The 25655-nt window shown below is 48.6% G+C and overlaps 6 protein-coding genes across 6 annotated transcripts; 3 read left to right on the plus strand and 3 right to left on the minus strand.

Annotated features, from left to right (window-relative positions):
* Positions 1 to 4450, plus strand: F4812DRAFT_355696 (uncharacterized protein). Its single transcript, XM_047931776.1, has 2 exons — positions 1 to 99; positions 348 to 4450. Exon 2 carries the CDS (start codon positions 492 to 494, stop codon positions 3834 to 3836), a length of 3345 nt encoding a protein of 1114 aa, XP_047791346.1. The 5' UTR covers positions 1 to 99; positions 348 to 491; the 3' UTR covers positions 3837 to 4450.
* Positions 4451 to 5106: 656 nt separating this feature from the next.
* On the plus strand, positions 5107 to 7170 carry F4812DRAFT_355752 (soluble quino protein glucose dehydrogenase). Its single transcript, XM_047931778.1, has 5 exons — positions 5107 to 5647; positions 5712 to 6104; positions 6171 to 6402; positions 6545 to 6704; positions 6805 to 7170. Exons 1-5 carry the CDS (start codon positions 5360 to 5362, stop codon positions 7034 to 7036), a joined length of 1305 nt encoding a protein of 434 aa, XP_047791347.1. The 5' UTR covers positions 5107 to 5359; the 3' UTR covers positions 7037 to 7170.
* F4812DRAFT_425590 (uncharacterized protein) lies at positions 7131 to 9005 on the minus strand. The gene has a single exon (XM_047933939.1). It carries the CDS (start codon positions 8599 to 8601, stop codon positions 7669 to 7671), a length of 933 nt encoding a protein of 310 aa, XP_047791348.1. The 5' UTR covers positions 8602 to 9005; the 3' UTR covers positions 7131 to 7668.
* A 1427-nt stretch (positions 9006 to 10432) lies between these two features.
* F4812DRAFT_355702 (uncharacterized protein) lies at positions 10433 to 11655 on the plus strand. The gene is made up of 2 exons (XM_047931777.1): positions 10433 to 11263; positions 11380 to 11655. The coding sequence occupies exons 1-2, from the start codon at positions 10542 to 10544 to the stop codon at positions 11504 to 11506; spliced, it is 849 nt and encodes a 282-aa protein (XP_047791349.1). The 5' UTR covers positions 10433 to 10541; the 3' UTR covers positions 11507 to 11655.
* Positions 11656 to 12735: 1080 nt separating this feature from the next.
* F4812DRAFT_355822 (ABC transporter ABCl1) lies at positions 12736 to 17759 on the minus strand. The gene is made up of 3 exons (XM_047931779.1): positions 15821 to 17759; positions 13088 to 15761; positions 12736 to 13011 (listed from the first exon to the last, which is right to left on the minus strand). Exons 1-3 carry the CDS (start codon positions 17546 to 17548, stop codon positions 12896 to 12898), a joined length of 4518 nt encoding a protein of 1505 aa, XP_047791350.1. The 5' UTR covers positions 17549 to 17759; the 3' UTR covers positions 12736 to 12895.
* A 5302-nt stretch (positions 17760 to 23061) lies between these two features.
* On the minus strand, positions 23062 to 24573 carry F4812DRAFT_458559 (acetyl-CoA synthetase-like protein; the record flags this gene model as incomplete). The annotated part of the gene is made up of 1 exon (XM_047937375.1): positions 23062 to 24573. One exon carries the CDS (start codon positions 24571 to 24573, stop codon positions 23062 to 23064), a length of 1512 nt encoding a protein of 503 aa, XP_047791351.1.
* Positions 24574 to 25655: the final 1082 nt, after the last annotated feature.

Genomic DNA, 25655 nt, shown 5'->3' on the forward strand with positions numbered 1-25655 from the left:
CATATTCATGCTTGATTTGCTTTCGACTATCCGGGTTATTATCCAGGTTCCCTCATCAAATCTGTGAAACGCTCCCGACACGAGCCATCCCATCTTTAGGTAGGTCCCTATAATACATCTGAATTATACAGAGTTTCCCCACGGAATTGTTTCCATTACTCCAGATAGTAGATCTAGTGGATCGTCTGTTTAATCAATCTACAATTCCCCTGGCACTGTTTTCTATCCGAACTCGAGCACGCCTATATGCTTGCTGATAGCGCCAACCCCTTAACTTTGTCCCCTTCCCCCCCACGCGGTATTGCAGACCCAATACATCTAACTAATTATATTTTCTTCGATTACAGATAGAAGTTACTTGGTGTTTCCAGCGTCGACTTTCACTAAGCAATTTCTCTCAGTGGGATAAGGAGTGTAATGGTATCTTGCTATCCTATCACTTAACTTTTCTTTCGCTCTATCGTACTGGCCGAGCACTAGTATAATTCAAAATGAACCGCTTCAGGACCAAGAAGAAGACCAAGGATGACACTTCGACGCCTAGGCCTTCGCAGGATTCCGAGTCGTCTATGCCGTTCCGGCCGTTTAGGAAAGGGAAGAAGACTCAAGAACCGGAGAAGTTCGAGATCGATATCTCGTCGGCCCTACCATCCAACGATGACTTTCGCACGAGCTTATTGATGACCGGTCTCTCGGCCCGGTTCTCCATGTTACGGGAACAGGATGACCCGAACACCAAGATCGGCAAGGCCAGTGATGACAGCGTTCTCTTCCCTAAGCGACAATCCAAGTTGGATTTTGGGGGTTTCCGCGGTTTGGGGAATATCGCCGAAGTTGAATCGATCAGAGCCGCAGCTCCTTTCGCCAGGAAAGCCTCCTACAATTCGGACGATGCAGACTCGTTGAAGGCTAGCAGTGTCATGGGACGTTCCAAACCGACCGAGGGTAACAACCTTTTTGGCGGGCGCCAGAAGATTTATAAGATCCCGGTTGGTACCAACTCATCGAAAAATCTCGATGGCATGAGCGGCCGGGCGTTGTATGACGACGACGTAGCCTTGTCCGCTTTCCAGAGGTGGAGAGCAGCAGAAAAGGAACGAAGATCCTCTGAAGAAGGGAGGGAAGACAACGAAGAAATGAATTCCGGCTACGTAGATGCAGATCCTGTTCGTGTGGACTCGCCAGTATTCAGTAATTATGACCAAAAAAGAGAAACGTCTTCGACGACATCATCCGTTCCATCTTTAGCTAGGAACTCGACCGCCGCAACATCAATAGCATCTTCCCAGCAGGCTCCTTCGTTAAAGGATTGGCAGCCATCAACTAATTCCACCTCTACGATAGACAGGAGTGTGACACGCACAAGAAGGCTTTACGAGTCTGGACTTCATAACGATCTCCACGAGCAGCAGTCTTCAGCGCTTTCCCGCATTGACACCCTCGCGCGGCAGCGTACTTTTGGTGCGCACACGCCAGATTTTGCTCATAATTCTCCATCACCGACAACTCTTGGGTTTGCGGATAGGTTAAGCAGCGATAGAAAGATTTTGGCAAAATCCAGTGCGCCAAACCTACGATCATTAAGCCCCTCGGCAACTTCTTCCCCTACCGGAACCCCGGACTTAGGTGCCCGCGTGCCCAGCGCGACTGAACTACGGTCGAACTTTGGGGGAGCACCTCCGCTAAGTCCCCCGATTAGCGAGACGGGAGACAATTCGATGCTTCAAATTCATCCCAACGATCGAGGAAAAGCCACCGCACTTGGAGTGTTCCAGAAGCCCCTACAACCGTATGACGAGTCTAGATACGCCCAGCGGCAATTGCAGCGACAACAAGGACGGGAAACACCTACGCAAGGCCCGTCTTCGATAACTAATAGATCCAGCTCGTCATCATCCGGAACAAGAAAGGAACTGGAACCTAAGGTCTACGCACCTTCGGCGGAAACTGAATCTACTTCAGTTGAGGCCCCAACGTCATTTTTATCCGATCCTAACGACTCGGATTGCTCTCCCGTTGCATCACCTAAGCCAGTCACATCTCCAAACGGCTTGTTGAGACGGCCATCGGATCGCGAACACCCAGCTCTTCGTGATTCCGCCAAGTTGGCAGAATCCGATTCTCAATTTGCTTTCGAAGAGAACTTATCGGCGTCGCCCAATTCGAAAAGCGTTTCGCCTGCGGACTCACCTACTCTTGGCCCTGCTCCAGGTGCTGGCCTAAGCGGCATGGTGAGACAACATTTACGAGGTGACAGCAATGCTTCGTCAATTTACGGCATGGCTCCTGGCACGTCGGGTCTAGAATCACGTTTTCCCAACGTCCCAGAGAACGGGCAAGAATCGAGAGCGAACGTGAACTCGTGGGGTTTACCTGAGTCGGGCCGAGATTGGACATTAGATTTGGATGTCAATGAGCCAATGATGGATGTACAATCCCGATCATCCAAGGTATCTACCATCGCAGAATTTGCGGTTGAAAACACCAGCACCGTTGCCCGCGACGATGGGGACGAATTTGCCAGTCAGTTGGCAGATAGGGCACGCCGCGTACGTGAACGGCTGACTAGCTTTGTCGAAGCTGACAGCCGTTCTACCTCGCCTCGTCGGTCGGAAGAGCCGGCAGATGGGAAGGATAGTCTAGGTTCTCTGCGGCTAAAGAGTAGCCGGGGGTCGTTAGCCGACCGCGGTCGGGACTCACCTAAGGCTATGAAGATGCTTGGTCTTGGAGCTTCAAATAGCCCAGGGCGAGAGCCTAGTGATTCAGAGCAGCAACCTGCAGACAATGATACCCACGCTGGACTTCGAGCATTTATGCAAGCGAAGCGTGAATTACAAAAGCTGAAGGAAGCGGACTTGGAGGGTAGACATCAAACACAAACTCCGGATCTGGCCCTAAACACGGACTCCCAACGGTCTACACCATCAAGACAGCATACTCCTGGTCCACGATCTCCTGAGCGAGAACGAAAGCCACCGCCGGTATTTTACCAGCAGCGGAAATTTAGCGAAGATCGAAGAGAAGCTCCAACTCTTGGATCCAAAGGACAGTTCAAGACCGACCGTGATCGGAGTGGCTCTGACTCCAGCAATGACGGACGATCAAATACACGGCCCATGCGGAATCTTCACGTCGGCCCGAATGGAAGCGCACCGCATCCTCCAATACGCTCACCGGGCCTTCCCGGTACAAATATTAAAGGGTCACAAATTATGCCACCGCAACCATATCCAGGATCTAAGCACTCTAACGTTGCAGCGACCGGCAATCTCCGCGTACAGACGTCTCGTGGTTTCGAGTCAAGTCAAGCCTCGCCTATCTCTCCTATGCCTTCGCCGTTTAGCCGCAACGCGCCGAATTCTGCCGTGCTACCTTCTCCCCGCTCGGAAGCTTCTCCGAATCGCGGCTTCGATAATGCCAGTCCTATTACCAGCGACAGCACAAGGCGCAAGATCAAAACAAAAGACATCTCGGACCCTACATTCGTCATGTCAACTTCACAAGTCCCAACCGTAGCCCTGGCGGATGCACCGCAGGCAATATCTCGCAGCAACAGCCGGGTCGCCCCTCCTTTACCTCCCATCAACCCAAGACGAAGACAGGATTTTTCGAACACTCGAGCCGTCTTCGATAACTTGAGCCGACGTAGTGGTAATGGCGCAGAGGTGGAAGTTCTTGACCGCAAACGCCTTCGGCCCGTGCCATCCGATGCTGCAGGGCCTCAATCAAGGACCGCGAACGGTCCTCCTATCAACGGTAGTCTTGCCGCATCTAGAAGAGGCGCGACCGAGGGTAACAAAAGTCCTGGCATGGGATTGCCGGGTGGTATGATTTAGCTGAAAACAACACGCCCAAATCTTTTTCTTCAGAACTTTATTTAATACCAAGCCATCCACGGGGGCTACCCTTTGAGCATTCACGAAATATAACGAGATACCAATTTTCAGATTCTTTTATTCCTTCGTCATGACGTTTTCGGGCGGTTGTATATCTTGTAAATTTATGTTTGCCCTGGGCGTCACGCATTTCTGTTTTCTTCGTGGTGGATGAGTTTACATATTGCTTGCTTGTCGGGCTGGCCTCGGAGTTAAAGCGGGAAGGGGGAAAGAAATTATCTAATCAGCAAAAGCAGGAATGGAGGCGTATAAAACGTAGCTTTGAGACACCATCGCAATGGAAGGTATTTATATTGGTAGCAAGTCCAAGGCGTCAGATTAGACACATTGGCAGGGTAGCAGATATTATAGCAGTCATGTTGTAAAACAGTTAGTCTATACAAACCAGGTGATGGGGAGGGTCGCGAATATATTTGATATCTATGAGCGATCTGATTATAGTTTCACGTTTGTCGAAAATTGTATCGTGTATATTACATAAAGCCCTGGGCTTGAGTCATCTTAATTTGTCTGGATAGCTTTTATTATCATCTCTTTGTACACCCGTCGAAATAACCAAAGTATAACTTCTTGGTTGTTTTCCCTCACCTTGATTTTTGTGCCAAAGAACCTACCTCTTAGGAGGTACCTAGGTAGGTAAAGACCGGTTATATACACTTACCTTTCACATGCTCATAAACGCTCAGGCCAACTCCCAAGTTAACATCGCCCAAGACGTCGCGGGGATTTTGCGGGGCTTTCACACGTGGGATCGGGATGGGGGAAGCAAATACGGACGAACCAATAATAGGAGACTCCCGGACCAATCCGCCAGCTCCCAAGCCCCCGGAAATGGAAGATGTGATACCGCGACCGGAACAGCTTACACGGCCGAAATCAGTGGGACCAATCAATGCATCATCCCTGTCGTTATAACCCTCCCGCTCGCTCCTCCACCTATACGCCAAGTCGACTAGGTAACTCTATCGTGAATAGCACCACATAGGTGACGAGGTCGAATGGGGCCCGTTGCGACTCAAGAATCTTGGAATGAACGATCAGCGACTGGTGCCAGGGTCAACACGCCTTCTACGGCAGGTGGTTGATCAACTCTGGCCACTTTGCTCGTAACGGGTAAACGTCAATATCCGGTTGGCTTTTTTTTTTCCCCGCCCTCCCCCCTATCTACGATTTCTAAGCATAGCCTTTCGCAGAGTTGCCTAACTCGATGAAGATGTCGATGAGAGACGTGCTTCTGCCGCCTACGTCTCCACCGGGGGGATCTTTAAGGGTTAGATGCCATGGCTCTTGGCCTGCTAAAGACCGACATGCTGCGGCGATGTGTCGGGTATCGAAAAGTCTGATAGTCCAGCGGCTGTGAACTTTTTTTTGGCTCTTCTTGTTCTTGTTTTAAATAGCAGCCTACGCTTCAACTAACGAATGAGCACGCGGCTTTTCCTATTAACGTAAAGAGGCCATTAGTCATGGCTGCCTTCGCGATACTCTCAGCTCTGGGGCTGTTTCTGTCGAGCGCCCACGCGCAAAACTGCACTGCTCTTACTCCGTTCGCACCGCTCAAGGTAAGCGATGGCTATACCGCTCAGGTTGTTCTAAACGGGCTGAAAGGCCCGCGCGACATCGTTTTGGATACAGCCGGAAATATACTCGTGTCGGAACAAAGAGGAGCAGGCATCAGGAGAGTCGTCTTGACCGAGAGCGACGACGGAAACGTCTGTGTGGCTTCAAGCGCCCAGCTAATTCCTGATTCGTCGGTGAGAGCAAGCGTCCCAGGCCGTTTGTGTAGGTTGTGTGTACTCATCATATCAATATATCAAGTTAAACCACGGTCTCGCGATAAGTCAAGATGGAAAGACAATCTTCGTCTCGAACATGGCGAGCGTATCCGCATATCCGTACGACGCAGAAGCCGGAACAGTCGGCGCCAAGAAGACGGTGATAGAGGGCATGAGAAGCGGAGGTCATGTTACTAGAACGCTTTTTATCCCATCCAGCGCTCCAGATATCCTCTTAGTTTCGCGCGGCTCGGATGGGAATATCGATAATTCGACCACCAACGTCGCATCCGGCAAGAGTATGATCAAAGCGTTCAAGATCTCCGAACTGCTTGCGTCGGAGACCACGACCGACTATGCAACCGGGGGCGAGGTTCTGGGCTGGGGTTTGAGAAACTCGGTTGGCGTTGGCGAGGATCCGTCAACGGGCGGTATCGTATGTTATGCCGTCATTGGAAGTTGATCATTGTGAGGTACGGATGGCTAAAGAGCGTACTATTAGTGGTCCGTCGAGAACTCGGCAGATGATATCCATCGAAGCGATGTTGACCTTCACAACGACAACCCGGCGGAAGAACTGAACTATCACGGCATCGTCAAGGACGCCGAAAATCCCCGAAAGGGTCTGAACTACGGATACCCAGCTTGCTTCTCTGCTTGGGGACCTTCGGATATCCCTTCGAACTCCGGAATTACCGTCGGCTCGCAGTTTGGTGGCATAGACGGCACACCTTGTAGGTGCCGAAAGCTTTCCTTTTGTGAAGAATAGGATCCCATCAACCCGATTCAAAAGTCGTCGTTTCAGTACTTTTTCGGCCCTTGAGATAAATACCTAACATTGGGTTTATGGCTAATGGCTGACTTTGCTATAATTAGTCGAGCAAGTGACGGCGCGCACCTCCTTGCAAGATGTCGATGAATTTTGCCGAACTGAACGGCAAGGACCGCGTCTAGTCTTCCCGGCCCATACGGCTCCGCTGGACATCAAGTTCAAGGAAGACGGCAGTGCCGCATACGTTACATTTCACGGAAGCTGGTTAGTAACACGCTGATTTATCTATCTGCCTCCTACCTCATGTATAAGTGTGCAAGTGCCCGCGAAGTCCCGACACTCTCTAACCAGCTATTCTTTCCAGGAACCGAAACCCACCGGACGGATATCGGGTAGGCAAGATTGCATTCGCCAACGGGCAACCTGTGGCAAGCGTAACGGATACTGCGGCTGCGGAGTACGTCTTACAGAATGAAGATACGACTAAGTGCCCCGGGGCGTGTTTCCGTCCCGTGGGCCTCGCGTTCGATAAGAAGGGTCGCCTGTTTCTGACGTCTGACCAGTCTGGAGAGATTTTTGTTCTCACCGGAGCGTAGATGCTTCATGAAGGAAAGGATAAGAACAAGGGTTAAAGCAGAGTGCAGGACATATTTTGGATAAGGCATCTATCTTCTCGCGTATACTTATAAAGTAGACTATAAATAAATGTCATCGTCTTTGCTAGCAGAGCTTTCTACGTAATACCATCAACGCAGCTGTAAAGTGTATAGCATACGGGAAAGGGGGGCATCTATTCGTAGGAGCCACAGAGTAGCCTGTATCTGAGTGGAACAGTATATACCTGTTACCTTAGGTATGGGTTTGAGTCAAGATGTGAATAATCACAGACCAACGCGAATGAGAAACACGATTGTTTCAACTCATCGATAGAAAAGTGAAGATTAAAAAAAAAATCGAATACTCGGAATTTTGACAACTTCATATTTCATCATGAGAATCTGCTGACGTCAAAAGATTATCGATCTGCATTATTTCATCTATCTGTGAATGCTCCTTTTCAGGTATTCATTCCTTGCGTTGGTGGCATTTTCCAGTGAGGCGCAGACGTCGGAGAAAAAAAAAAAAACGACGATCGATTTCCCTGTGAGAGCTCTCACAGGTTCTCACAGCTGAATGCCAAGGAGGCTTTAGCCATTTTGAAAAAATCTCATCCTTAAGAAATATTCTCTCAGGTAGGCACATAGACTATCCTGGCGTTGGCCTTCAATGACGCGTCGTTCCAGGTCTCTGCGATGTCCTTAAGCTGTATAGACTTAGCCGGCGTTAGCGTCCAGCCGGCGGCGGCCGGGACCAGCGTGTGCAGCTCCTTCATCAGCGCCGGCACGCTCCAAGAGCCCGCGCCGGCCCCGCGGATGGTCAGGTCGAAGGACCGGAGGAGCCGGGACGGGATCTCGGCGGCGTGCTGCGATAGGCTGCCGATCTGGACGTACTGCACCGGCTGCCTGGCGCGGCTTAGCGACGAAAGCAGATGGACCGCCGCGTCCCCGTAGACGTAGTCTAGGATGAGATGGACGCCCTGGGCTTTGGAGAAATCGGTTTCGGATACCGGGTCTTGCAGCACGATGTAGTCGTCGAGACCGTCCACCTCGGCTAAGGTTGCGCTGTTCCGCGCGATGCCGATGACTTTGGCGGCGCCCAGCGCTTTCGCCGAGTACACGGCCAAACGACCGCTGGCGCTTGTCGCACCGACAATAACGACGGTAAAGTCCCTGGGCAGGTTAGTAGTGCGCTGGGTAATGGCCATCCAGCTGCTCATAGCAGGGTTGAGGTTGGCGGCGAACGAGACCGGGTCGACGTGGTCGGGAAGCGGGTAGACGTTGGCCTTGTCGACGTTGATGCGGTCAGCAAACGTGCCTCCCCGCATGGTGCAGACATAGTACAGCTTGCCGGTGGTGTCGTCTCTTCCGACGCAGTCGATGCCCACGGTGTGAGGCAGTTCCCTTGCTGAGTAGTGGGCTCCTGACGCGCGAGAACGGACTACCTGGTGAGCCCCAGCAGCCAAGACGCGGAGCTGGACTTGGCCTTCTGACGGTGTGGGTAGATCATCGACCGAAACATACCGTGGTCCTTCTGACCAGGACTGAACTTGTGCTGAGTGCATGTTTTTTTTTTATTCTTTCTTTCTTTCTTTCGAATATTTATATAGCTTCTTGTTTTTGTTTTGTTTTTCCCCTATTCGAACCGTCTTGGATGTTTACTTCCTCACTTGACCTGCTATTTCTACGATTGAGTAGCCCGTAGTTTCTAAAGTGGATATTATTATATTTTTATCGGCTAGTCGAGATTTATGCAACTGGTCTGACTGGCTTTCTTACAGATACAGGGGCTAGATGAGATACCCTGTTGGTTTCTGACCTACGCGAGCTTTACATACATACCTAGTTGTCATGTAGGACTTGTCACAGTTTGGCTGGCTTAATAATGCCTGGAATAGGTGCCTACCTTGTACGTATTATTCAATTCATTAGGTGCCATGAGACATGAGATTCTGTGATAGAATGGTCGGTTTGGGAATTACTACATGCCTCTATCAGGTAGGTACCTAAGGTATATAGTAAATCAAACCACCAAATCAATCGAACTACGATCGGTCACGGGATTCTTCATATCTCCGCAATAGGTAATAATAGGTATTGAGACACATTCCTGCCGACAAAGCTGCATGGGGTTACAACTAGCTCTATCGCTACCAGCTTACCCTCAGTGGATCTATGTTTATATAGTGGCTGAAATCCTCCAGCCTAGTTCAAGGCAGACTCGGTCACTTCCCGGTAGCATGATATGAAAAAAGGATGACGAGTATAAGTTGAGTGACTAGGTAGGCAACTAGCAGGTAGGCAAACATATATGCCTTCGACTCATTATACTAGATCAGAGTCCATCCGTGCCGCAGCGTTGCCGCCACGCCGTAGCTGAGGATTCGACAACTACCTAGGTATGTTTGAGGTAGGAAAGTCTTCCCTTTTAAAGATGTAAAAGCAAAAGATCGGGCTGTAAGCAGAGAAAATGGGACGAGGAGCAGACGGAGTAACTTGGCTGACGAAACAAAAAAGCACACGAGGCATATTGCATAACGTAGTACATAAGGATGGGACAGATGGGCGGAAAAGAGAAACAGGCCCCCGAAAATACATGCATAAGTTCGAATCCTACAAAGGAGCGCGAAATCGTGATGTGATGGTCTTTGTTAGTTGCAGGAGAGAAAGAAGGAAAAAGTACTTAGTACCTAATGTACCTTGAGGTAGGTAGGTAAAAAAAAAGAGAGAGAGAGAGAGAAAAAGGATGGGGAACGTCATAGTTTTCTATTTTTTGACGTTACGCTGCAGCCCTGCCGCTCCGCTGGAAAGGTATTAGTTTCACTCTAGCGTCGCATTTATGTACCTACGTTACAGAGGATAGGCAGAACGGATAACTCTATTTAGGTAGGTTAGGTACCTAATAGGTAAAAAGGGGCGCAGCAACAGCGCGACAATCGTTTCCGCTAAAATTAGGTACCCAGTTAGGACCTAGGTAGCTGCCTAGTAGCAGAATGGACCGAACTTTGGCAGCTTTGGCCCCCTTTATCTAGAAAAAGGTTTGCCTACTGCAATGTCCCCTAAGCGTTCCCGAAAAAGTCCCTAACCTAACGTCCCCCAGGCCCAATTGCCAGTATTCCGCCTCCGCAATTTCCGCGCGCGAAGTAACAAGAAACCCGTACAAACAATAACACAACCCCCGAGCTGCGGTGTCTCGTTCAGCATTATTACATCGCAGCTTCATTTGGATCTCGAATTGGGGGGGGAATAATAACGAATAAAATAGTTCAATTCGAGGATCACCCATACTGTTTTTTTTGGTGGAATATATTTTTTTAATTGGGACGCGGTAGGGTAAATTTATTATTATTTTTTTCTATTTTTTTGGAAGGGGAAAAAAACATCGGTCGAAAGAAAGAGGTGGTAAAAGAGAAGGAAAAGGAGAAAAATTATAGATTGGAGGAAGAAGAAAAAAAAAAAAGGTTTATTGCGACGTAAAACGACAAGCACCCATTCATCGTCAATCATGTCGACAGCAACACCTCGAAGTCGGAGTCCCCTAACTCCCGTCAGCACGCGCAGTTCCTCCTCGTCTTCAGCAGACCACGTCGCGATACAAATACACAGCTGCCCTTGCGAAAAGTGCGAAGCTCACCACGCCAGCTATAACAACTCTAACGGGAGCAGTTGTAGTAATAACAACAACAAGAACAACAACCACAGCAGCAGCAGCAGTAGTAGTAGTAGCCAAAATAGTAACAACAAGGCTATCGAGAGCAACACGACACGCTTCGACGTTCCGCTAATCGCCATACCGCGACTGTTCACGGCGCTGCTAGGCCTGGTGACGGTGATACGAGTGCACACGGCCATCGACGCCGGGTGGTGGCCGTGGGAGAACAAGGTGCTGTTCTCGCTGTGCTGGCTGGGCCTGTTCTGGAACCTGGCCCACGGGCTGTGCAGCGTCCTGGGCTACGCGTACTGGCCGTCTCCCCGGCGCACCGCCGGCCTGCCCCCCGTTACCCTCACCATCAACGGGCGGACCATCGTGTCCTTCGGCGGGCCGGACGAGGACGACGGCGTCCGCAGGCGCCGCGCCAAAAGGCTGCAGTTCTCCGTCGTCGATGTCCTGCTCGCCGCCCCGACCCTCGGCTTCCTGATCTACTCGGCGCATATCATGTACCCCTGGTGGGGGTCGAGGTATGTCGGGTTATGGCCGCCGACGATAGGGTTGATTGCTTCGCTTGTGTAAGTTTAGCGCCTCTCCTTTTCTCTCTTCTCTCTCTCTCGTTTCGTATTTTTTTTTCGTAGGTCGTGTGCATATTCTCAACAAGAGCAGTCAAGCTAATGCAATACCGCAACAGTTCCTTCGAGTTCCTGACCGCATTCCTACAGCTGTTCCAATTCTTCGAGGCCAAGGTTATCGGCGTACAACTGACGATGCAAGACATATACGACAAGGACGAATCCGCCGTCCGATTGCAATTATAAAAAAGCGAAGCGGGCTGGCGAAACGTTGTTGTAATTTATATTCCATTTTAAAACATTCCCCCCAAAAAGAAAGAAGAAGAAAAAGACGGTCGTTTCTTGTAATAGTCATTTAGGAGCGAGCGACATTGGGATGTTCAGGAAAGATCAAGGTAGCAAGCGAAATAAAGGGCAGCATTGCGCATATATATATATATATATATATATATATATATATATATATATACTCTACTATATAGTAGGTAGCCGGTAGTTGGGCTATCATGATACCACGGAGATAGAAATATATCCATCCCTCGTTCACCACGTTATCCGCACGCGATTTCTTGTTTTGGGGCTGTTCGATACTACCTCAGGAGGTATGTAACCTATTAATGAGCACCAGCACAAAGCACAAAGCACAAGCACAAGTCTAGATTTGCTACGGCTTAAGTGTGTATGAATAACAAGGTATTATTATCAAATGACAAGTCGATGTCTCTCCAACGGCATGATTCATATCTTGTTATTCATATCCTATTGCAGTGCAGCGTCGGCTTAGATGTTATTGTAAACAGGTACCTAACCTAACCAAGGTTATGTCACATCACTTCCTGGACGAAATTCGTACAACAAGGTAAACAATATTCTGACCCATTTCTACGCTGCCTCACATATCCGGCGCGTCGTGAATATTCCCGTCGTCCGAATCTTTTTGACTCGCTTTGCTCGTCGCAAATTGGCGGGTGGACTCATGGATAAGCAGCAGAAGAGTACTACTAGTCTACTACTGGCAATTAGCAAAAGTAGCCAACTGTGGAGTGCACACTAATTTGTCTTAAACCGTAGCGCCATGTCATGTTCATTTCGTATATATCAGACTGAGTGGATACATTCGCTTCGACGTAAAGGGACAAAAGGGGCAAGCTGTTCTTACCGACCTCCTTACTGTCATCAATCCCTCAAACTGCCTAAGGATGGCATTGCGATAATAATATGGCACAATACTACATGTTATTATAAGACTTACATCTTTTATGACACAGATGGTATACACAGAGACAGAATGCGAACCTAAAGATTATCAGATCTAAAATGAGCATCGCGATGCTCCCTCTATTGATCGATTATCCTCTATCTAATATGTATAACCCTCCCCCCACAGCAATGCTGACCGTGCCATATGGAAAAACTTGTCGTAATCGAATCTCACATCCACTCTTGATCAGACCTATCTTTAAAAAATAACGCCTCGTGTGATGCAAATTTAAAGTGTGATAGAAGGAAAAAAAGGAGATCTGTCTACCAAGACATGAGTCTCAACCTAGTTAGAAAAGAAAATCCGTATAGCGTGACATCTATATCTACTCATCCACATTTCCTACGTTTCCTTCATCTCTACTTTACTCCTTCTTAGCTTTCTTGTTCTTCTGGGCCTTGGGCACACGCGCGAGCCAGTATACGAACAGAGCGCCGAAGATATTGAATATGATGTATGCCCATAGGATACCAAAGTTGCGCCATCGGTCCTCTGCGGGTTAAATGTTAGCCTTTCAATTCTCATCACCAAAGATATAAAAATATAAAGGGAGAAGGGTGACTTACCATAGTACACTTTAGAACCTGCCAAGTACGCGTTGGTATTCGAGACGGTGCAGTAGCTGCAGTCTGACGTGCGATTTTCGGTACCCTCTTGGATATAACCGAAAGTCGCATTGGCGTAAGGCTGCAAGTATTCAAGACAGGTTTGACCACTAGGTGGATCGAAGTGTACAAATTCGTTCTCCGCGCAATTGACATTGGTATTCGCCACCGCCGTCGATAACATAGCCGATATCAGATACGTAAACGGACTGACACGGTACATGAAAATCCAAAAGCGAGGGAAGGTATCGGGACTGGCCAAAGCACCACAGAAGATCAAGCAGAGCATAAACATCAAGTTGGCAATGTTGCTGCCACCCTCAGCCGTCTCGAAACCAGCGATGATCATGTCGGTAAATGTCGAAGTGAACAGAAGGAAGGCCCACAGGAGTAAGAACATTAGAGCACCGCGCTCGGTGGTCTGACCGGCAGCTGCAGCATTGTGGTGAAGTCCGACGGGGTAATACCAGCAGAAGAACATAAAGACAGCCATTAGAGTATTCCACGGAAGCTCGACCACGATCTGCGAAAGCATGAAGACCTTCCATCCGTAAACTTTAGACGGACGCTCGCGCACCTCGTAAAGAGATCTTTGGACGACGAAATGAGGCATCGTTTGTTGAACAAGCTGGCCGAAGATGGTGAAGATCTGGAAGATAGCGAACATTTGGTTTTGGAGACCCTGGATCGTGTTGGGTGCTCTGAAGAAGACGAAGCCGATGAAGAGCGAAACGAGAATACAGAGGCATGCCTTGGAGTAGATGTAAGACGGAGTTCGCCAGTATTGCTGGAACACGCGGGACGTGACCTCCCAGAACTGAGTACCGAAGTCAGCGGCGTGCTCGCGGTAGGACTGCGGGTCTTCCTCAGGGGTCGGCTCATGTCGCGCGTTGTCCTCGAGTCGTTGAAGCTCAGCCTGCACCTCTTTGTATTCGGGGCTGTTACGCCACGTCTGGAACCAGTCAATATCAGTCGAACTGCCGGGGGCCGCACCAATGGCGTCAAGCATCCACTCTGCAGGGTTAGCATCTTCAGGACAAGCCGGGGCACCGTTACGTTCGAAGTAGTTCGTCAGGGTCTTGGAGTTCTCTCCGATGTCGCCAAAGTAAACAGTTTTTCCACCCTTGGCAAGGAAGAGCAGACGATCGAAGCGCTGGAACAACATGGCCGAAGGCTGATGAATGGTGCAGAGAATAGCTTGTCCGCTCTTGGTGAGCTTCTCAAGAAGATCCAAAATAGCCCAAGAGGTTTGGGAGTCAAGACCGGAGGTAGGTTCGTCAACGAAAAGGAGTAGAGGAGGCTTAGCAGCGAGTTCGACACCGATTGTGAGACGTTTGCGCTGTTCGACGTTGAGACCCTCGCCTAGAACACCGACGACCGCGTCCGCGTACTCTTCCATATCCAAAAGCTTGATCACTTCGTCGACGTACGCGAGCTTCTCGGCGCGCGGGACGTCAGCAGGCTGACGAAGGAGAGCGGAGAAGTTGAGAGCCTCGCGAACGGTAGTAGTGGACAAGTGGAGATCTTGCTGTTGAACGTAACCCGTTTTTCGTTGGAACGAATGATCGCGAGGATGGCCATCAACCAGCATATCACCAGTTATAACACCCATAGTAATACGATCAGCCAGAGTGTCCAGGAGAGTTGTTTTTCCCGCACCTGAGACACCCATAAGCGCGGTTAGAGTACCAGGTTTGACCCAGCCGTCGACATGATCCAGGATTCGTCGAGGTTCTCCCTTGATCTTGATATCGTAGCATACGTTCTTCCAGTGGAAAACGCTAGACTGCTCCATCAGGGCACCTCCCTTCTCGCCAGAGCCGTGAGGACGACTAGCATTTGTCGCAATAGGACCGACGCGAGGGCCTTCGCCATCCTCGATGTCATGCTTCTTCTCCTTGAATTGGGCGGGCTTGTGACCACGTCGGAAAACCAGGACCTCACCCTTGGACTTCTTCTCTGATACGAATTCGGCAGCAATCATGTAGGTAGCCAAGAAGAAGAGCATGAAACCGATCAAGATACCGAAGTTACGCCAGCGATGCGCATTGCTGTATCGGAACGCCGAGCCTATGTACGCGTCACCGTTAACAGTTGCTCTTCCGGCTTCACTACCAGGGGTACTGCAAGCGCGGTTCACGTTGTCAAAGTCGCCGTAGCCTGGGACTTGGGGGCTCGGCACATATTGGTCGCATTCGAATTCGCGGTTATGGAATTCATTTACGATGAGAGACTCGAATGCGTATGCCAAGGGATCCAGGTAATTGAGCCAGCGGCACCATCCAAGCATATAGTCGATAGGGATGACGAAACCGGTGAAGATGACGAGATCAAGAATCAACAGAGCAGCCGGCACCATGGCTTGCGACAGAGTACGCGAAGCCGAACCGATCGTACGGAAGATCATACTCATTGTCATAACCGTAAAGAACACGAACAGCAGGTAGAAGAAGAATGCACCCGGTTCACGTCTCAAGTTGGTGATGAAGTACAAAACCAGATTGAAGACGATCGAATTGGCAATCTTGTACGGCATATCGACAAGCATAGAGGCGACGGCCTCTGCCGAAGGACGGTATAGAGCATAACGACTGTGCTTCTCGACGATGGGACGTTGCGCATAAAGAGTGAGAATCTAGCGGTAGGTTAGCATTCAAAAAAGTCCCTAAAAAGAAAAACATCGGAATATCTTACTTCTAAAGCACTAGAGAAGGCGTTCATAAGACAGGCGAAGAATAGGAGCGCACCACGTTGGTAGAAACTAGAAGTATTCGGTTGCATATTGTAGAACACGCTACCGATGATCAGAGCCATGACGAAGTTGCCGATGAGCGATCCAATAGTCAAACTAGGGTCGCCGATGAGACGTTGCCAACCACGCCACAGACATAGCATGATTTGCTGATAGAATGACATGGTGTAAGGAGACTTGGGTCGTTGACCGGCAGCTTGCTGCGCCCTCTTCGAAGCACGGAAGGCTTCCGCATCAGGACCGTTCAAGGGGTGTTCTTGCTTATACTGCTCGATCTCGGCCTGCAAAGCTTCGTAGTTGGCGCTCTCCTTCCAGGCCTTCGCAAATTCGTCCGGCGTTCGCGGAACTCTGCCCTCGAATCCGGGTCGCACGACACGCTCGCCGGGACTAGTCATAGACGTCAAGAAGTCGGGAGTCGTCTGGCGAGCAGGACATTCGAAACCGAGGTTGACAAAGTACTGCTTAGCCTCGTCCGCCCGACCGAAGAAGATCTGTCGACCCTCGTATAGGACAAGAGCCTTGTCGAAGTAATCGTAAGCCGACTGGGGAGCCTGGTAGATCGAGACGCAAGCAGTAGTTCCGAATAGTTCGGTCTCGGTCCGGAGAGTCTTGCAAAATTCCACGGCGTTGGCGCTGTCCAAACCTCGAGTACTGTTATCCCAGCATTGCAACGGCGCTCGGCTGAGAGCAGCCTCGGAGATGGTGACACGCTTACGCTCACCTCCGGATACACCACGGACGTACTCGTTACCAACGCGAGTATTGACGGTATGAGAAATACCGAACATGGCCATGGTAACGTCCCTCAAATGCTGGACGTAGGTGTTCTTGTCAACACCAGCCGGCAAGTGACGCGGAGCACGAGCCGAAGCCGCGAACGTCAAGGTATCACCGACAGTTAACATGGGGAAGTGAACGTCGACTTCTGCCGTGTAGATAGCCTCACCACGATGGTTCTTATGCATCTCCTCCGCAGTCAATCCTTGGTAGTTGAAGTACGAACCCTCTCCCACGTAAATACCGTTGGTCTCACCGGCGATCGTCTTCAGGAACGTCGAACAACCCGAGCCGGGGGGGCCAAGTACTACAAGCATCTCCCCCTTATGAACGACACCATCGAAGTTGCGCAAAATGTCGATCTTGGTCTGGCCTACACCAAGAACCTTGCGAACGAGTTCGACACCTTCTAACCAGATATTGGCGACGTCTTTCTGGTAATCCGTCGCGGCTCCGAAACCGTGTACATTGAGGTTCTGAAAAGCGATACCCGATGTCCGGAACTGTATACCCGAGTGATCGGCCATCCGAACGATGGCCTTGGCCCACGCGCGGGCATTGAAATTAGGGGAGTGGGGATTCGTAGGTGAATCCTTAGAATCATCCAGGTAGGGGTTGTGTCCAGCTGCTCCAGTTGCGTTTGATTGCGTGGTATATCTGCGAGCAAGCTCATGTACTATAGACTCCCGTCGCTCCAACTCGGAATCATCTTCAACCTGAGTCGCGATGCTAGAGTCAGCTGTGCCCTCCTTTTCCATATAGTTGCGAGGCGGGGACGACGGCGGCCCCCTCTCCTCAACTTCGCCGTGGTGATCACTTGACATTGCGGGTACCCCTGACGCTTGAGCCGTGCGGTCGTAGTTGTTGTTAAAGGGGTTGCCCACGAAGGACATATATTAGACCACGGCGGAATTCCACCAACAGAATCGCAAAGTTGTCCTCCTGATGATAGACAACTTTTATATTCACAATTGACTTCCTATTTAATCGAGTCCTATTTGAGTCGCGATAGGATATGCCGGGTGGGTGCGGATATAATTATTTCGGATATTAATTATAACGGAGATAAAGGTTATAAAAGTCGTAAAAGTTGTAAAGCTGCTGTAAAGTAGAAGTAGCAAGGTCGAACCCCAACGGCGTTTTCCCTTCCCGATTAAAAATAAAAGTATTAAAGCCCGAGGTTGTAGTTTCCCAGTAAAGGAAAAGGAGCTGTGGCGTGAAGGAAATAAGGAGAGTAAGAAGGTGAGATACCTCAACTTAGAATAACCAACACTCACTCACTGGGCTGGAAAGCAAAGGGAGGTAAGAAAAAAGCCTATAGACGGGGATGGAGGGAAGGTATTAATATTAATCGTCTCGTTTTCGTATTTTTTTCAGGGTCTTTTTTTTTTCCCTTCAATCCGTCTTGTTCTCGCTAATACGGCCAGAGGTACAACCCGACGCACGTAGTAAGTTGACAATAGGTACTACCTGGTAAAGTTTCCATGTGGCTCCATCGCATAAGGTACAAGGATACCATATCCTTACCTATCTAGCTAGGTACCTACGCTAACAGCCAACTATAGTCTAACTATAGTTGGTAGGGCCAGGGGCGAACTAGGTACCTATCTACCTAAGCAGGGTTCCATTGTCCCAAGCCTACGGTTTCTTTCGTGACATGCTACAGCATACATCCTACAGCTTACATAGAGGTATAGAGGTATAAGTATAGAGGTACCTAATAGTAGGTACATAGTGCATTACCTAAATAGGTAATTTGAATGACTCATGATGGTATAAACAAAGAACATTTGTGCAAATTTATCGCGCCCTGTAGACGCTTCCAGGCTCCTGTGATGGGGGTTACTGTGAACAGTACCCCTTCGTTCCCGCCGCCATCGCCCCGCTGTCCCCAGACGGGTTCCATCTCGGACCCCGTAGAGTGCCGGTCAACGGGGGATTATCAACACCGCATACCTAACGTACCCTCGGCCGAATGCATATGTTGTACTCAGCAATGTTAGAAATTTCCCATTGTCCGATTGAAGAGAGCATGTGCGAGGTGTTTATTATGACGACACCAGAGATCAGCGAATTCAATTCAGAATAGGAAGTAGGTATCTCAATATTTTTGCACCTGGATTGCACTTCTTTTATTGTCCTTTTGCGCTTACAGCTTACGGACTTTGACTTCGAGCAGGAAAATTGTCCGTTGGCATTTACAAAATATTTGATGCAGACATCTGGATCATATTATATAAGACATCACAATTATTGTACATTCCGATATAATTCAGTGTGGATAGCTACGCCCGCTTTAACTATACGTTTTTATTTAAGGTGGGTTATCCCTTATTCGAGATCTCTTTCGAATGAGATTTCGAAAAGAGATCCAGAGTATGTACCCAAGACTAAGATAAAAAAAACCTTTTACGATTCGATCTTATCAATGGGCTTTGCGCCGATAAAATACGACGGTACTGTGGCGCGGCTCGAAGCTAATCAGACGAAGTCAGTGACCCCGCGCTCGACGCTCGACATTTGACACCGAACTAAAACTCGGAGAGTCCTGGAATGGTAGTGTAAGGTACAATATCATTCATTAGGTACAAACTAATAAGTTGAATGCCGAGAATAAGGCATATTTTATGAACGAACTTTAATCAACACTTCTAGCCAATAAAAAGTCTCCGATTCGTCCTACTCGCCAAAAATGGTAAAAAGTCCGGTGACTTATGAATTCAGCTTATGAATCCGACCGAAGGATAGGCCCGTAAAACAATTCGAGAACATTAAGGAGCCGCAATACCTTTCCCGTACAGATAACCTAGATAGCTCGGGGTTTTAGAACTCCCCGACAGCCCGCACCCATAAAAACCGACGTTCCTCGAACTCCCATTCGAAAAAAAAAAAAAAAAGAAAAAAAAACACGTTAAGGAATGATAACATCTTACTCGACCTTATTCATTTACCTACTATGTGATTCATAAAAAATTATTCCAAACTAAAAATGGAAAATAAAAATATCATGATGGTGGAATAGGTATTATTCCAAACTAAATTCAGCTTATCCATCTATCTATCTCTCTATCTATTACATCTTATCGCATATACCCCCGTTTACCCCCGTTTATGTACCGGTTCATTTATCTCCGTTAGATCTAATACCTAACCTAAGATCGATCTTCGGATCGCTTCGGGGTCCTTATGTATCCGCACCCCGAAACTAACTTGTTATGCTCACGTTATAGGTGCTTAAACGTAACCCGGTTTTATTCCGTCGCCTTCTGAAACTATTATCAATTATACATAGTCGTTTCGTCACGTACAGATCATTGCGAAACGCGCATCAGTGAAGTACCGAGGAATGGGTAGGTATAATTCAAGATTACCTCGACAGCTGCATGCCTTTCTCTTGGCAAGATTCACAACCAAAACTTATACATATGCGGTGTGCTATAAGTCTTTACGATGTACTACTTGATCTACCGCTTGAAAAAAAGAAATTAGCTGATGTGAGTATCGTCCGCGAATCGGGTTAGATACCTCGCGATGGACGTTTCGTATGCGGTGTACTCTCTACCAGGCATAGTATGAACAGGCATACAGTTATATTGGTCACCATATCAGGTTAGGTACCTGTATTACGCCTACGGACAAGACAAGGATTGTAGCGTATCCGTATTGTTGGGAATCCTTCATCAGATACAAGGTATCACATCACATACCCGTTGAATTCCAGCATATTTCCAGCATACCTACCTATCTTTACACAGCGTCGACGGATTCCTTTGCTTTCTAATCAGATAACATTATATACCTATGTTTATTTGCTTGCTGCAACAGCGGATGGCTATTGGCGGGTGGATTATGGAGGGTGAGATTTTCTCTATTTGCCCCCCCATACGTGCCGTGTTGGCAGAGTGCCGAGACGCACAGCAAATCCGTCAAAACTCGACAATGACGGATCCGATTGTTTTATGTCTTTGAGGTACAAGAATTATGAAATCCATTCTGGAACCTTCTAATCACGGATACTAACATAAAATCTATCTAGCCTTGGTCCTATCACAAATTGGTATGGGTAGCATTTACAGCCGTTTGGTACCTATGTCCGGAGTTGAGTTCCGGATTTCTTTTGCGCATTGTACGAGCTTCAAGCAGTCGTAATGCCAACCCCCACGTGTTCATGGGCATGATTTTCGAGGTTTAGGTATTCGTAAGGGATACCTGGTTAGAGGAGCTAGGTACATCCATGATCAAGGGGCATATCCCTACGACCGTTATGCCGGGACGAGCCAAGTATTAAGGGAGCAAGCATATCGTCATGTATGTCACTCGTCCGTCCCCTTACCATCCACTCGCTGGTTTTGTTACGCATTAGGTACTATCGGGCGAGTATTTTCGCTTATAAGAACTTTGCTAGCAACGGTCAGAATTTCTCATAGATTTCCGTATAAAACATTCAAACCATTACCCCTTATCTATTTCCACTTTCCCTGAACACCTCTCATAAACTTCACGATGCGTTCCGCCCAACCGTGTGGATCGATATCCAGCATTCTTCTACCACGCTGTAGACACAACGCTAAGCGGTGAGATAGGCACTTACGTATGAGCTCGTTGATAATACCCACTAAGAAAACGGTATGTTAGACTATCTTCAAATGGTCCTACAAGATGGCATATTTTATATCACAATTCGGAACCTACGGAGGTAACGGCGGACCCGGAGACTTATCGGGTCATACTAAGATTCCTAATTGTGCGGGAAAAATACACCAATAAATTCTACTACTTCGTGTGTCGCTCTATACAAAGATACGACAGAGGCTGCCTCACTCTTAGTCAGGGTGAATTCAATTGGTTTTTCATATGTGGAGAGTTCGTCACTCAGCTCTTGTTAGTGGCGTCGAAAGATTCAACCAGTACACATTCTCACTACTTTTGCTCGACGGATATATCCCTTAATGTGAGATTATCCAAGGCCAAGAGTCTTTCCTGCAGCGGCGAATCCGCCTCTAATCACCCCGGTTTCTCTCACTTATGCGTACCACCTAGACCTTTGCTCTCCCAAGTGAAATACAGGCACGTTGAAGCCACTCGGGAGAATTTCCTGAGAATAACCCCGTCAGTGATCGCTAAATATTTTCAAATAGCGCTGCATACATAATATGTCCACTAACCAAGCTAAGCGTAAGTCCATAGAGGTAAGCCTAATGCTGTCGTATCGGAGTTAAACACCAGAATAGGGGTAAAGGGCTGGAATAGTAACTAATCAAACAAAATCGTCTTATTAGGTACTAGAGTTCTTCACAAACATACTATTTATCTAGGTCCCAGTCGAGCAGATTAGATAGGGGATCCGAGCTGTAGTGTAAATCCGCTTGTACGGTCAAAATTACTCGTTCATGCGTTCGAGTGCTCACATACTAAGCTGCTATCCGTTAGGTGCGATGCACATACGTGGCAGAGGAAGAGATTCCAACGAAGCTAATATCACCGCCTAGAGTTACACCGCTGCGAGGACGACGGCTTGGTCGGATTGCTCAGTAAACTGTAGTCCGTCCACCAAGGTCGTGGCTGTCGATCGACCAGGCTTTCACCAAGGCGAAATAGCGAAACAACTCGAACTGCTTAATTTGGACTGGGCCTAAGCAATACAAATCACAGGCAAATAGCTCTCCGCCCATTCCTCTTATTATCTACATTGCAAGAATCTTCTCAGATACAAACCGCTGAGCCAAAAGTGTATTTAATAGCACAATGACTATTACAGTCTATCTGACCTATGAGTGGTACCACTTACAAGTCTCTTGACATTTATGTAGCTGTTTCGTACTCGCTCCTATATGCAAGTGAGCCTGTGAGGCCGCCGATTCGTATTTCCAGAAGAGAAAAGAGCGAAGAGCAACGAATACGAGTACGAAAGCCCTAAGCTTCTACGACTCTCCAAATGTAAGCCCCTTTCAAACCGGTTGTGGGTTCAGTTGCTATTTCAGCCACTTACAATAAGTGATATATTTCCCTAAATTACCAATATCAACGCTGAATTCGTTATATGAAGCTCAACCCAGAGTATGTAGTCAATGGATTTGGTCTTGGGCAGGTCCTGAGCATTGCTATCTTCCTACCAAAGAGCTTTGAATGTTTCGTTTTGTATCATGTATCTAAATAGCTGTAGTTATTATGGTACTTTATCCTAGGAGGTACTTGACGACTTATTCCAATCTCCAAGAAAGTAAGCCGCACTGAGCGCCTTAAATACGCGTAAATCTACATACCCATGCACCTACTAGATTGGTACTTTGGGTGGGCGAGAGCAGAAGCCCCTGCTTGGATTCAAACTGTCTACAGACTCCAGCCATCTTCAGGACTGGCGTAATAATCTACACGTAGGTAGCATCATGCTTTCCCAAGAAGCGCCTCAAGTGTCTTTAGATATCAACCCTATCAATGCTTGTTTATCTGGCTTCCCGCTCGGTGCTATCGGAACCGAATCTATTACCGTGATGACTGACGGCACCGCAGCCGGGCTGACCTTCTCCTTAACCAACTCCCTCAGAGCATCAAGATCCGGCCCGCGCTCCTTGGCCGTTGTTGTGATAAACGCCGCAGCGGCTTCGCCCGTCTTATCATCCGGAATACTCACGACGTACGCGGCGTCTACGTCCGGGTGAGACGAGAGCGCGTTCTCAATCGCGCCGTTATAGTATACGTTGGCGTTAATGATGACGATGTCCCGCGCCCGTCCCGTTAGGTGTAGAAACCCGCGGTCATCCAGCGATCCCAGATCTCGCGTCCATATCCAACCGTTAGGGTCGAGCACGGACGCCGATTCTTCGTTCGTATAGCCGCTGAACGAACCGGGGCTTTTTACCCACACGTGTCCGATCGTGTTAAGGGGCAGGATATCTCCGGAATCACTCCGTATCTGGATCTGGACGCCGGCAAAAGGCCGTCCAACGGTATTTATGGCGTCTGGATGTTCTTTAGTATCAGCAGCGGAAAGCAAACACAGCAAATTCGTCTCCGACGTGCCGTAGCCGTTAAACACAACATCTCCAAGGACTTCAATCGCCTCTCGTAGCTTCCGCGATGGTACCGGCGAACCGGAAACGAAGACGGAGCGGAGATGGCTCAAGTCGAAACGTGACGCGTCCGTCTTAAGAATGTCAAGGACGCGATGTAGTCGCGGTACGGTGAAGAGCACGGCGGAAATACGAAGATCTGATAGGACGTGCGGGAATTTGAGGAGCGGAAAGGGCGTGGTAGGGATAACGGCTGTACCGCCGCTGATGAGGCATAGGCCAAGTTGTTGAAGCACGACGACGCTGCCGAGCGTGCCGAAGAGGAGAAAGCGACCGTACCTCGCGCCCATCAGTTCCGTATCCGCATCCCAGGCCGAACGCTGCCACGTCCATATCTCAGTCAGCGCCGCGTACGAAAATTCGACACCCTTTGGATCACCTGTAGTCCCGCTGGTGAAAAGAACCAAAGCAGTGTCTTCTAGACGTCCCTGAGGTGTTATATCGCTCGCATCTCCAAGTAAATTTCCCAATCCCACTACTTCCGGTGCTATTGACAGTGAAGACTCTATCTCCGAACGGGTGACCTCATCAACTATCAGGATCTTCGTGTCGGCAACAATGCGTGATAGCTGTGCCGTAGATATACCTGGTTTCAGACTGACAACACGGAGACCCAAGACGTGCGCTGCGATCTGCACGGCAAAGCCATCTGGCGTAACTCCGGTATAGATCGCGATGCTATCTCCAAGCTCTAGGTTAGCTCGTAAAGCACGTAGGCCACCTGTATAACGGGCGACAAGATCTAGGACCTCGCTTCGCTTAACTACACGCGGTCCATACTCGAAAGCTGGTACATCTGGCGCTTCTCCGAAGGTCTTCAACAAAGAGGACGGAAAAGTGGATTTCATGATGCTTAACCAGATGGCGGTAGATATTACGAAAGGAGGTCTGGCCAACTGGGGTGGATAGTATCGTAGCGCGTTAACGGCGGCAGTCGAGTCTTACTTACATAGTAGATCCTGCGGCCGCCCTGGATAGATAACGGAGCCCTAGTCTATAATTCCTCGTGCGTATGGTAATTGTCGTTTGTAAGCACTTACTCAACTTATTTGGAAGCCTAGGTCTTCTACGACATGGGAGTCCGATTTAGTCTCCTGCCACTGATCTGTACTTGCCAGCGTGAGATGAACAACCTTCCTGTCGGCCTTTTCGCTTCAAGAAGTTATTATACAATCTGATATGGTCAAAGGTAATGCAGATTTGTAGAATTTAGTCGCGGAGATATTGAGACCGGATTTACCAAAAGTGATAAAGTCCCTACATGCCTCCTATCTTAAGTACCCTAGAGATCATGTCCCCAAGAATATCGTCGTACTCTCTCTTGGATTCCCCGTTGTGTTGGCATCTCATATCCCCTCGTTCGATCAGGAATGGAAAAACCCCGCTTTCATCGAGCCCTTCCTGAAATGGTGAGCTTACCTACCTGGTATGCATGCCTCTATATGGTCCTCCGCTTCTTAGGTGATATCGTAGGTTCAAGGGTAGTCGAATGTTGCAAACAACCCTCAACTTGACGAGCTGTCGACGTATCTGGAACGGAGTGATAGACCCCGGTGACTATTAATAAACACAACCTGTTTACAACCAGTGGCCTACCAAGAGGCCGATGCAATGATTTTAGAGAGGTTGAGGTGAGAATGAGTTTTGGGAAGGATTACAAACTGTTTGTAATCCTCACCCAAAGAGGCAGCTCATATAGTTGTACCGAACCCAACCAAACTTATCTGCCCAGCTCTTGCATGTGAAGCGCAGCATATACGCATAATAAATTAGGCTTTTAGGTCTTTTCAGTCTCCGTATTGGTTGGCCAGGTAAACGATTAAGCAAGGTATAACTGCGGATTTGCGGAAGGCTAACGCACGTCAACAAAATGACTGCTTAAAAGAGCCGGATCTAGAATTGGTGGTTAGGACGAACCATGGTATACTCT

This window comes from Daldinia caldariorum (assembly GCF_022478825.1).
Source record: "Daldinia caldariorum strain CBS 122874 unplaced genomic scaffold F4812scaffold_6, whole genome shotgun sequence".
In the NCBI taxonomy this organism is placed as follows: domain Eukaryota; kingdom Fungi; phylum Ascomycota; class Sordariomycetes; order Xylariales; family Hypoxylaceae; genus Daldinia; species Daldinia caldariorum.

What these genes read in the sequence shown, in the direction of transcription:
- F4812DRAFT_355696 (XM_047931776.1), top strand. Translation starts at nt 492, where the DNA reads ATGAACCGCTTCAGGACCAAGAAGAAGACCAAGGATGACACTTCGACG.
- F4812DRAFT_355752 (XM_047931778.1), top strand. Translation starts at nt 5,360, where the DNA reads ATGGCTGCCTTCGCGATACTCTCAGCTCTGGGGCTGTTTCTGTCGAGC. An exon ending in TGGCATAGACGGCACACCTT is followed by an intron (nt 6,403 to 6,544) that starts GTAGGTGCCGAA and finishes TGCTATAATTAG; the next exon opens with TCGAGCAAGTGACGGCGCGC. An exon ending in GTTACATTTCACGGAAGCTG is followed by an intron (nt 6,705 to 6,804) that starts GTTAGTAACACG and finishes TATTCTTTCCAG; the next exon opens with GAACCGAAACCCACCGGACG.
- F4812DRAFT_425590 (XM_047933939.1), bottom strand. Translation starts at nt 8,601, where the DNA reads ATGCACTCAGCACAAGTTCAGTCCTGGTCAGAAGGACCACGGTATGTT.
- F4812DRAFT_355702 (XM_047931777.1), top strand. Translation starts at nt 10,542, where the DNA reads ATGTCGACAGCAACACCTCGAAGTCGGAGTCCCCTAACTCCCGTCAGC. An exon ending in GGGTTGATTGCTTCGCTTGT is followed by an intron (nt 11,264 to 11,379) that starts GTAAGTTTAGCG and finishes ATACCGCAACAG; the next exon opens with TTCCTTCGAGTTCCTGACCG.
- F4812DRAFT_355822 (XM_047931779.1), bottom strand. Translation starts at nt 17,548, where the DNA reads ATGTCCTTCGTGGGCAACCCCTTTAACAACAACTACGACCGCACGGCT. An exon ending in CCTTCTCTAGTGCTTTAGAA is followed by an intron (nt 15,762 to 15,820) that starts GTAAGATATTCC and finishes ACCTACCGCTAG; the next exon opens with ATTCTCACTCTTTATGCGCA. An exon ending in AGGTTCTAAAGTGTACTATG is followed by an intron (nt 13,012 to 13,087) that starts GTAAGTCACCCT and finishes TAACCCGCAGAG; the next exon opens with GACCGATGGCGCAACTTTGG.